Source organism: Crinia signifera, chromosome 19 (assembly GCF_055691185.1).
Source record: "Crinia signifera chromosome 19, ASM5569118v1, whole genome shotgun sequence".
Classification (NCBI taxonomy): domain Eukaryota; kingdom Metazoa; phylum Chordata; class Amphibia; order Anura; family Myobatrachidae; genus Crinia; species Crinia signifera.
In genome coordinates this window covers 136,471,094-136,484,206 of record NC_139226.1, presented here as the reverse complement: position 1 = coordinate 136,484,206, position 13,113 = coordinate 136,471,094, and the positions used below count along the sequence as shown (strand labels likewise).

Sequence of the window (13,113 nt, the reverse complement as noted above, 5' to 3'; positions counted from 1 at the left end):
AGCGTCATAACAGCACTGCACACCACTTCCCTAGCGACATAACAGCACTACACCCCACTTCCCTAGCGACATAACAGCACTGCACTCCACTTCCCTAGCGACATAACAGCACTGCACACCACTTCCCTAGCGACATAACAGCACTGCACACCACTTCCCTAACGACATAACAGCACTGCACCCCACTTCCCTAGCAACATAACAGCACTGCACCCCTCTTCCCAAGCGACATTACAGCACTGCACCCCAATTCCCTAGCGACATAACAGCACACCACTTCCTAAGTGACATAACAGCACCCCACTTTCCTAGTGACATAACAGCACTGCACCCCACTTCCCAAGTGACATAACAGCACTGCACAACACTTCCCTAGCGACATAACAGCACTGCACCCAACATTCCCTAGCGACATAACAGCAATGCACACCACTTCCCTAGCGACACAACAGCACTGCACCCCACTTCCCTAGCGACATAACAGCACCCCACTTCCCTAGTGACATAACAGCACTGAACAACACTTCCCTAGCGACATAACAGTACTGCACCCAACATTCCCTAGTGACATAACAGCACTGCACCACACTTCCCTAGCGACATAACAGCAATGCACACCACTTCCCTAGCGACACAACAGCACTGCACCCCACATTCCTAGTGACATAAGAGCACTGCACACCACTTCCCTAGTGACATAACAGCACCCCACTTCCCTAGTGACATAACAGCACTGCACCCCACTTCGCTAGCGACATAACAGCACCCCACTTCCCTAGTGACATAACAGCACTGCACCACACTTCCCTAGCGACATAACAGCACTGCGCGGTGCCCCCCATTAGCTGCATAGATGTATAATCAGTCAATTACAGCAGATGCTGCTTGATACATCTCCGCAGAGTATATTCCATACAGTATGTATGGGTACCAGATATTCCTCGGCTGTAGATGCGTCTGTCGCCATCTGCTGCTAATGGGACCTGGACAGATCCAGGTCCCTGGTCCAGGCCTCATTTACCACCTGTAAAGACCAATTAGATATTAAGCGGCATTAGTCGTCTTTACGGGATCTCTCGTGTTACCCGTATTAGGTCTAAAGCGGTGTAATTAGAAGTTCACGTCGCAGAATGAATGGGCCCCTTAGGCCGTGTCCCTGTAACTGCTTCAATGAGACATTCACAGTTATTGCTCAACGGTATCCAGCCTCTGATAGTAAGAGGGTCAGAGAATGTCTCCATTCATCTTCTGCTACTCAGCACAGGGTCGTCCGGAACACAAACGGTGCACCCCAGGGGGTGACAGGTACATTATATTCCTAATACTGACACATAAATGTATGAAGACAGGACACGGTCCTACATGTATGTAGACAGGGTCCTATATGTAAGAAGACATGGTCCTATGCAGAGGAAGACAAGACAGGGCCCTATGTGGAGGAAGACAGGGCCCTACGCGGAGGAAGACAGGGCCCTACACGGAGGAAGACAGGGCCCTACGCAGAGGAAGACAGGGCCCTACGCAGAGGAAGACAGGGCCCTACGCAGAGGAAGACAGGGCCCTACGCAGAGGAAGACAGGGCCCTACGCAGAGGAAGACAGGGCCCTATGCAGAGGAAGACAGGGCCCTACGCAGAGGAAGACAGGGCACTACATGTATGAAGACAGGGCCCTACATGTACAGTATGAAGACGAGGAAGACAGGGCCCTACACAGAGGAAGACAGGGCCCTACACAGAGGAAGACAGGGTTCTGGAAGACAGGGCCCTACACAGAGGAAGACAGGGCCCTACACAGAGGAAGACAGGGCACTACACGGAGGAAGACAGGGCACTATGCGGAGGAAGACAGGGCCCTACATGGAGGAAGACAGGGCCCTACGTGGAGGAAGACAGGGCCCTATGCAGAGGAAGACAGGGCCCTACATGGAGGCAGACAGGGCCCTACGTGTTACGGTTCAGGGAGAAAACCCAAGTAAAGTTTACTGGTGATGACAGGCCACAATCCCAACCCTGACTCTATTAATTCCTCCAGAGATTATAGACACCTGCAGAGATAAGACTTCACCTATAAAAGCAACGTTTGAAGGGGCAAATTAGGTCCGATCCAAATCTGGTGCCACCAGGCCTTGCAGGGAGACAAGGTGCCCAACACCTCCAGAGCGGAGTGGAGGACTAACGAAAACCTGTAAAAATGGTAAACGAAACAAAATGTGGTGCAGCTGTCTCCCACAGGAGAGGATTATCCAGTAGTCCAACATACAAATATCACTGGACAGGTGACCCCTAAGCAGGTCTACTAACAAAGGTTGTGAAGTAGGAGTGATACAATTTCCTACCAAACTACTGTGAATGCAACAATGCATTAAGGTGTTAAACATTTCAACAATTCCTTTAAACCAGGGGTGGGCAACTATTTTGGCTGGGGGCCGCTTTACACTTCCAATAAATATTCAAGGGCCGCACACAAAATATCTGTCAATCAAAGCATAGTGCTGCCCCGCAAGCCACCCAGCGTCTTCCAGGACTGGCCCCTACCTACACAACCATGTACATATGTGTGTGTGTGTGTGTATATATATATATATATATATATATATATATATAAACGGTTTTTACCTCCCCCTGCTGTGAGAGCAACAAGTAGAAGAAATAGGCGGCACTCTCTGGATTTTAGAATAATAGATTTTTAGTGCAAGGTGAAATTACTGTGGACTATGTGGAGAGACATCCATGTGTGCCAGAGGGTGAGACGAGTGTCTCCAACCAAGTATGGATCCCTGATTGATCAGGACAGGAGGATCCTGACTTTTTAAAGTGCCTTTGTTGCTGCTCTGTGCTCTCCAGTCCTAACTAGTTCCGCTGCCGCCGATGCATGACAGCGCCGCGCCATCCCCGCACAGCACTACTGGGAGTGTGGGAGGGGATGCGGTCACGCAGCAGCCGCCTCCCCGCCATTGGTTGGTGTGGCCACCGCGTGACCGCGTCCCCTCCCACACTCCCAGTAATGCTGTGCGGGGATGGCGCGGTGCATCGGCGGCAGTGGAACTAGTTAGGAGAGCACAGAGCAGCAACGAAGGCACTTTAAAAAGTCCCTGTGCTGTGTGGGGATGGCGCGATCATGTATCGGTGGCAGCGGGACCTCTGCTGTTCAGGAACTTCATTGTGGGGGGTCGCTTGTAATTGTGGTACACTCAGGAGTGGCAGGCCAGATGCGAGCGTTTTGCGGGCCGCCTGTTGCCCACCCCTGCTTTAAACTAAGATCATGTATGCAACAATGCATGAAGATATTCAGAATCAGGAAAATAACCCATGCAGTGCTGTTGGAAAGATTATGCATGAAAGAGAGACAATATAACTCCATACAGATGATGCTGCACATGCGACTGTGGAAAAATCAAGAAATAGCAGAAAGATATGTTATCTCCATTGCTGGAACAAGGCAAACTACCAGGCCAGGACGAAGACTCTGAACCCCAACAGGACTGGAAATAATGGCTCTCTTACACAGGCAGGATTTCAGACACATGGCAGGTATGCTTTCAGGACTCCTCAGACACAGACTGGAATAACCTGAACTCTGGAGTCAATATTGACAGTTGTTTGCTAGGTATCTGAGACTGTCTAGGAACATGGAAATAACCAGGAACCAGCAGAATACAATGAGTATCACAGGAATACTGAGGACTTTAACCAGACTCTAACAAGACTATAACCGGCAGGTTCTCGCTGCTGGGAGCATACCGAAATACACAGAGGCCTAGCAGGCACCCACACCCAAAGACCAAGGTATGCATAAAAACCAGGCAAGGTGGATCAGCAAAATCGGGTGTGCTAATCCAGAGAGAACATATAAATCAGAACATAAATGACACAGACCCACCGGAGGCGGCTCGTAACAGAAACCGACTCTTTACCCCAATACCAGTTTTTTCACAACAGTGATACATCCGAAAACCTGGCATGCAGGTTCTAACAGAGACCAAACAAGCAGAAACAAGCTGTGTCTGCAGCTTGTAACACTAAGTGGAGGAAGTCAGGGTTTTGGTGGTTTTCTGTTTTTTTGTTTGGAAAGCTGCATTTTTGATAAGGCCTTAAGCTGGGTACACACTGGCCAACATATCGGGTGCTTAGTACCACTGGCGCATTGGCTGGTGTGTAGCAGCGACATTACTGGACACATCGCATCGGACCTGCAGCAGAGACAATGGCCAATATATTGGCAGTTTGTAGAAGGCCCGTACTCTTGCTTCAGAGGTGACTGACTCACACCTATGCATCAATGCATTACCGCAGTACACAGCACCTCACAGCTATGCATCAGTGCATTACTGCAGTAAAGAGCACATCACAGCTATGCATCACTGCATTACTGCAGTACAAAGCACATCACATGCAGTACAGAGCACATCACAGGTATGCATCACTGCATTACCGCAGTACAGAGCACAGTGCAGCTATGCATCACTGCAGTACAGAGCACATCATAGCTATGCATCACTACATTACCACAGTACAGAGCACATCACAGCTAGTGCATCGCTGCATTACCGCAGTACCGAGCACATCACACCTATGCATTACTGCAGTACGGAGCACATCACAGTATATGCATCACTGCATTATCGCAGTACAGAACACATCACAGCTATGCATTACCACAGTAATCAACACTTCACAGCTATGCATCACTGCAGTAAAGAGCACATCAGTGCATTACCTCAGTACAGAGCACATCACAGCATTATCGCAGTACAGAGCACATCACAGCTATGCATCACTGCATTACCATAGTACAGGACACATCACAGCTATGCATCACTGCACTGCCGCAGTACAGAGCACATCACAGCTATGCATCACTGCAGTACCGAGCACATTACAGCTAGTGGATCACTGCATTACTGCAGTACAGAGCACATCACAGCTATGCACAACTGCATTACCGCAGTCCAGAGCAAATCACAGCTAGTGCATCACTGCATTGCAACAGTACAGAACACATCACAGCAAATACATCATTGCATTACCACAAGACAGAAAACATCACAGCGAATACATCAAGGCATTAAAGCAGTACAGAGCACATCACAGCTAGTGCATCGCTGCATTATCGCAGTACAGAACACATCACAGCTATGCATTACCACAGTAATCAACACTTCACAGCTATGCATCACTGCAGTACAGAGCACATCAGTGCATTACCGCAGTACAGAGCACATCACAGCATTATCGCAGTACAGAGCACATCACAGCTATGCATCACTGCATTACCATAGTGCACAACACATCACAGCTATGCATCACTGCACTGCCGAAGTACAGAGCACATCACAGCTATGCATCACTGCAGTACAGAGCACATTACAGCTAGTGCATCACTGCATTACTGCAGTACAGAGCACATCACAGCTTTGCACAACTGCATTATCGCAGTCCAGAGCAAATCACAGCTAGTGCATCACTGCATTGCAACAGTACAGAACACATCACAGCAAATACATCATTGCATTACCACAAGACAGAAAACATCACAGCGAATACATCAAGGCATTAAAGCAGTACAGAGCACATCACAGCTAGTGCATCCCTGCATTATCGCAGTTCAGAGCACATCACAGCCATGCATCACTGCATTATCACAGTACAGAGCAAATCACAGCTAGTGCATCCCTGCATTACCGCAGTACAGAGCACATGACAGCTATGCATCACTGCATTACAACAGTACAGAGCACATCACAGCTAGTGCATCACTGCAGTACAGAGTACATCATAGCTATGAATTACTGCACTACCTCAGTACAGAGCAAATCACAGCGAATACATCACTGCATTACCGCAGTACAGAGCACATTACAGCTATGCATCACTGCAGTACAGAGCACATCACAGCTATGCATCACTGCATTACCGCAATACAGAGCACATCACAGCTATGCATCACTGCATATAGAACACATCACAGCTATGCATCACTGCATTACCGCAGTACAGAGCAAATTACAACTATGCATCATTGCATTACAGCAGTACAGAGCACATCACAGCTATGCATCACTGCATTACAGCAGTACAGAACACATCACAGCAAGTGCATCACTGCATTTATATAGATACATAATTATAAAAACATTCTTTAACCCCAATTATCAAATGCTCACTCATCCCAATATGCCTATGGAAAACCATTGTCCTCATTATAAACTCTTACCACTCCTACTTACCCCACACATCCAGTTGCCTCCCACTTGGGGCTGGTGGGCATAAGCAGACATGACAGCTGGGGCACAAAACACATGGAGGTAAGGATCAAGGTGGTAATAGGCAGGATGGCGTTCGAGTGTCCATCACAGCTGGTCTCAAATGCATGAGCAACATTGTCAACAGGGGGCGCCATCACATACAGAGACTATCTATCTGTTCATTGATACAATGTTAGAGGTACAAAGCACTTCAATAGTTTTTTCCTGTTGTTGCCAGAATCAAGAGCCTAGCTTTGCCCCTGATGAGTGACGCCCCACCCTCAGGCTCTGATTGGCCTGCAGCTTCCTGAATGACAGGGCAGGGATGACCATCGTTGGGTGGAACCATTGATGGTTCTTTACTAATGGTCTTTCCTAATGTGGAGACAGGATCTAGCTGCCTGTAATTAGGAGACAACACAGGGGGCATTAGACTGTAGTTATAGAGAAGGAGGCTGTAGTGAAACAGGAGGCTGGGGTGACGGGGGCCGGAGGCTGTAGTGAAGGGGCACAGAAGCCAGGGGTGACAAAACATATTTGGAGTATCAAAAGGCAGGAGGCTAGAGATTCAGTAGGCAGGAGTGACACAAAAGGCTCTTATAACATAAAGGGGGAAATTTACTAAAGGAAATTTGTAAAAAATCAGGTGTATTTGTACTTATTTTTTACATTTACTATACCGAAAATACGGCAATTCGTAGTCGTATTGATGTGCTATCAATACGAATACGAATTGCCATATTTTCGGGATAGTAAGGGGGAAATTTACTAATATGAATTCCCTAGAAATTCGTATTAGTATTTTCCCTACGACTGCATACGACTGTTTCAGTCGTATGCAAAGTCGTGTTCCGGAGGGGAATTTACAAAGCAGTCATATACGACTGCTTTGTAACCCTCCGATGGTGTAACCATTCGTATTAGCTGGCCGTATATACGGCCGCTAATACAAATTTTTCAGGCAGTCTGCACGGATCAGTCAGATCCGTGCAGGCTGCAAGGTGTAAAAAAAAATTGAAAAAATAAATAAATAAATAAAAAATCAGCGTGGGGTCCCCCCCACAGCTGTAACCAGCACCAGGCTGAAGGAGCCGGGGCCGGTAATAAAAAATCAGGGAACCCGACAAATAGGGGTTCCCCGATTTTTTACAACCAGCCCCAGGGTCCGGGTCAGGGGCGGGTTCCCAAAATACGGGGGACAAAATGACTAGGGGTCCCCCGTATTTTAAGAACCAGCCCCAGGCCAAACCAGCCAGCAGGGTAATGTCACAGCCGGGGACACTTATTATATAAGGTCCCGCGGCCAAAACATCACCCTACTGACCAGTCAGCCTGGCCAGGGGCCCTGGGGGAGTGGGGACCCCCCCAATAAAGGGGTCCCCCCCCTCCAGGACTTACCTGACCAGGCTGACTGGTCAGTAGGGTGATGTTTTGGCCGCGGGACCTTATATAATAAGTGTCCCCCGGCTGTGACATTACCCTGCTGGCTGGTTTGGCCTGGGGCTGGTTCTTAAAATACGGGGAACCCCTAGTCATTTTGTCCCCCGTATTTTGAGAACCAGCCCCGGACCTGGGGCTGGTTGTTAAAAATCGGGGAACCCCTATTTGTCGGGTTCCCTGATTTTTAATTACCGGCCACGGCTCCTTCAGCCTGGTGCTGGTTACAGCACCTTCAGCCTGGTGCTGGGGACCCCACGCTGTTTTTTTTAATATATTTATTTTTCTATTTTTTTTACACTAAAGCCTGCACGGATCTGACTGATCCGTGCAGGCTAAAGCCAAATACGACAGGACAATCAAGGTGTATTTTCCTGTCGTATTTTCATGCCTGTTTTACACCAATTAGCAGCCGTATTATCAATACGGCTGCTTAGTAAATCAGGAGTCACCATTCTTTTGAATGGTGATTCCTGTCGTATCCTATCGATGGTGTAGACATTCGTATTTGTAAATACAAATACGAATGTGCCATCTTTAGGAATACGAATTGTTGTATTTTCGGGATTGTAAATCCCGAAAATACAAATGTGTAAAAAATAGGTGTATTTCTGCCTACGAAAACACCTATTTTTTACGAATTCATATTAGTAAATTTCCCCCTAAATGTCAAAAATAAGTGTATTTCTGGATACAAATACACTTTAGTAAATTTCCCCCAAAGTGTGAGATACACAGGGGGCAAAAGACATGATGGGAGGCTGACAACTGGAGTTACAGGAGGCTGGAGTGATGGGGCAGGAGTGACACAGGAGGAAGGAGATTGTAGTGATTGGGCAGGTGCTTGGAGTGACAGGAGGAGGACACAGGATGCTGGAGAGACGGGCAGGAGGCTGGAGTGACAGGAGACAGGAGTGACACAGGATGCTGGAGTGACGGAGCAGGAGGCTGGAGTGACAGGAGGCAGGAGTGACACAGGATGCTGGAGTAATGTGGCAGGAGTGACACAGGAGGAAGGAGATTGTAGTGATTGGGCAGGTGGTTGGAGTGACAGGAGTGACACAGGATGCTGGAGTGACAGGAGGCTGGAGTGACAGGAGGCTGGAGTGATGTGGCAGGAGTGACACAGGAGGAAGGAGATTGTAGTGATTGGGCAGGTGGTTGGAGTGACAGGAGTGACACAGGATGCTGGAGTGACAGGCCAGGAGGCTGGAGTGACAGGAGGCAGGAGTGACACAGGATGCTGGAGTGATGTGGCAGGAGTGACACAGGAGGAAGGAGATTGTAGTGATTGGGCAGGTGGTTGGAGTGACAGGAGTGACACAGGATGCTGGAGTGACAGGCCAGGAGGCTGGAGTGACAGGAGGCTGGAGTGACATAGGATGCTGGAGTGATGGGGCAGGAGTGACACAGGAGGAAGGAGATTGTAGTGATTGGGCAGGTGGTTGGAGTGACAGGAGTGACACAGGATGCTGGAGAGACGGGGCAGGAGGCTGGAGTGACAGGAGGCAGGAGTGACACAGGATGCTGCAGAGACGGGGCAGGAGGCTGGAGTGACAGGAGGCAGGAGTGACATAGGATGCCGGAGTGATAGGGTAGGTGGCTGGAGTAACAGGAGGCAGAAGGCTTGTTTCAGTATGCAGGAGTGATACAGGAGGTTGGAATGACAGAAGGTTCAAGATACACAGGGAGCAGAAGGCTGGAGTGAGACACAGGGCAGGAGGCTGGAGCGGGACAGGAGGCTGGAGTGATGGGGGCAGGAGGCTGAAGTACAAAGGACACTGGAATGACACAGGGGGCAGGAGGCCGGAGTGATGAGGGCAGGAAGCTGGGGGTATGGATCACTAGGTCGACCCAAGAAAGGTCAACAATGCAGAAGGTCAATACGTATTTTTATAAGCGTCTAGATCTAGACGTCTGGTTCTGGACACTGTCAGTGTACGGCAGCCCCTTTGGGCACATTCTATTCTCCCTCCATACCCTAGTGGATGGTAGGCCATGAACTACCGCCTGTTCTGGAACCACAGTGGGGACATTTAAAAAAAAAAAACCTGTGTCGACCTGCATTGTCGACCTTGCACCGGTCGACCTAAGGACCCTGTCGACCTTCTGTCCATGTCCACCTTCCGATGTCGACCTAAGGAGTACCGACCTTTCTTGTGTCGCCATAACGACCGGATCACGGAAGCTGGAGTGATATTGGGGACTATTTTCAGAGCTACATATTACTGTGCATGATGTTTAAGGACAGACTAAAAGGTTGATATCTGCCATCACGTTCTATGTATCTGTGTTTCCATACACTATGCAGTAACAGCACTCCATAGACTACACAGTAACGGCACTCCGCAAAATACACATTAACGGCATGCCATAGACTATACAGTGACGGCACTCCACAGAAAATACAGTAATGGCATACCATAGACTACACAGTAATGGCACTCCACAAAATATACAGTAACAGCACTCCACACAATACACAGTAATGGCATGCCATAGACTATACAGTAACGGCACTCCACAGAATATACAGTAATGGCATACCATAGACTACACAGTAATGGCACTCTGCAAAATATACAGTAACAGTACTCCACAGAATACACAGTAATGGCATGCCATAGACTATACAGTAACGGCACTCCACAGAATATACAGTAATGGCATACCATAGACTACACAGTAATGGCACTCTGCAAAATATACAGTAACAGTACTCCACAGAATACACAGTAATGGCATGCCATAGACTATACAGTAACGGCACTCCACAGAATATACAGTAATGGCATACCATAGACTACACAGTAAAGGCACTCTGCAAAATATACAGTAACAGCACTCCACACAATACACAGTAATGGCATGCCATAGACTATACAGTAACGGCACTCCACAGAATATACAGTAATGGCATACCATAGACTACACAGTAATGGCACTCTGCAAAATATACAGTAACAGCACTCCACAGAATACACAGTAATGGCATGCCATGGGATGCAGTTAAGATCCCGGCGGTCGGGATCCCGGCGTTCAGAATCCCGACGCCGGAATCCCGACCGCCGAAATGCCGACACTTTCTCCCTCCTGGGGTGTCCACGACACCCCTGGAGGGAGAATAAAATAGCGTGCCGAGCGTAGCGAGGCACCGGGCCCGCTGCGTGGCGAGCGCAGCGAGCCCGCAAGGGGGGGCGATCCACGTCCCCCCCTTGTCGGCATTTCGGCTGTCGGGATTCCGGCGTCGGGATTCTGAACGCCGGGATCCAGATCGCCGGGATTCAATACTGAATCCCATGCCATAGACTATACAGTAACGGCACTCCACAGAATATACAGTAATGGCATACCATAGACTACACAGTAATGGCACTCTGCAAAATATACAGTAACAGCACTCCACAGAATACACAGTAATGGCATGCCATACACTATACAGTAACAGCACTCCACAGAATATACAGTAATGACACTCAGAAGAATACACAGTAACAGCATGCCATAGACTATACAGTACTGGCACTCCCTACAGAATACACAGTAACTGGACTCTGCAGAATACACAGTAATGGCATGCCATAGACTATACAGTAATGGCACTCCGCAGAATATACAGTAACGGCACTTCGCAGAGTATACAGTAATGGCATGCTATAGACTATACAGTAACGGCACTCAGCAAAATATAGAGTAATGGCATGCCATACACTATACAGTAACGGCACTCCACAGAATATACAATAACGGCATGCCATAGAGTAGACTATACAGTAATGGCACTCCGCAGAATAAACAGGTGCGAACAGCACTCCACAGAATATACAGTAACAGCACTCGCAGAATATACAGTAACGGTACTCTGTAGAATATACAGTAACGGTACTCCGCAGAATATACAGTAATGGCTTGCCATAGACTATACAGTAACGGCACTCTGCAGAATATACAGTAACGAAACTCTGCAGAATATACAGTAACAACACTAACGCACCTTGTGGACTCTTTTGATAAGATGTTGACATAGGTGGTGACGAAGCTCTGGAACTTTCTGTGCTGCTCCTCCCAGCGATCTTCCACTGAGTAATAATTGGGCAGGGGGGCCCCAAACAGAATCTCGCTCCGCAGGAGGGAACTCTTCAGGTTTTCGGAAGTGAGACTTTCATCCACATACCAATAAAATTCGGGATGGGTCATTGCCAGCTTTAGGGAGCCTGCAAAGAAAATGCTCATTATTACGGGTGCACAATACAGGAATGTCCAGCATTGCCTTGTGCATATATATATATATATATATTTCCCCCCACGATTTGGGGAATTGGAGCTGGCACACGGAGTTGAAGAATAGGTGATATAATGTATCAGCAACATGTAGACAGTAACAGCTGTATTACCCGACAGCCGTTTCAACTGCTCACAGGCAGTTTTAATTAGGGGAGTGAACTGCCTGTGAGCAGTTGAAACGGCTGTTGGGTAATACAGCTGTTACTGTCTACATGTTGCTGATACATTAAATCACCTATTCTTCAACTCCGTGTGCCGGCTCTAATTCCTCACGTCGTGGGGAGGTAAGTGCTTTTATTATCAACCTTTGTGTGCCTGGCACCGGAACTGTGTTTTATATATGTATATGTGTGTGGTCACAAGCCATAGGGCACCCCAAAACTAGGAAAGGTGAGTGCCGATGTTAAGTGTATATATATATATATATATATATATATATATATATATATATCTGATATGCTTAATTAATGTCCAGCATTGCCATATATATATGCCCAGCATTGCCGTGTGTATATATAGACAGTATATATATATTCAGTGGCCACAGGCTTAACGCTGGGTAGTGGGAGTGGGAGGAAGTTTCCAGCACCTATAGAGGTCAAACTTCTTCTGCCTCCCAGGCAGCCAGGCTCCTCCACTCCTCTACCCCGCCTCCATGCCAGGCAACTCGTTTTTTTCTGTGCTGGCTGGAGCCAACATGCACCTTCCTGAGGGGCTGCAATAAGCAGTCTTACTTCATCAATTTTTACACTGACCGTCGTCAGCAGCGCAGGGGGTCTATTAGACACCAGCGATGCTGCTCCATCACCCGAGCCCAGCGGCTGCAGCACCACGCATCGGTGTGTGACTGCAGCCAACCCCAGGCACTTGGGAGACCTATCGCAAGCCGGGCACTGGGACACAAGACAAACAAGGTAACACGCTCCCTACCGTGAGCGCACGCATGCGGAGAGAGGCTATTCGCAGATATGCAGCCTGGCGTTGGGGACCGCTGGGCTGCGCTAACAAGCGGACGGCTGGTCCTACAGGGACATAGTGTGAGGGCAGCAGTGCCGGTGTGCTCCAGTCAGCCATAGCTGCTTAAAGAGCTTAGTGCCATTGCCTTCTTTGCATTGTATGCTTTGTATGCTTGCTGTGTATTGTGTA

General features: G+C 48.3%; 1 protein-coding gene across 2 annotated transcripts in view; it reads right to left on the bottom strand.

Moving 5' to 3' along the window:
• Positions 1–13,113, bottom strand: part of DISP3 (dispatched RND transporter family member 3) — a 113,675-nt gene that overhangs the window by 82,875 nt on the left and 17,687 nt on the right. For both annotated transcript variants that reach the window (XM_083163438.1, XM_083163439.1), the window contains exon 3: positions 11,678–11,897. In XM_083163438.1, the coding sequence (XP_083019564.1) occupies positions 11,678–11,897 (220 nt within the window). The remainder of the gene's footprint in view (positions 1–11,677; positions 11,898–13,113) is intronic.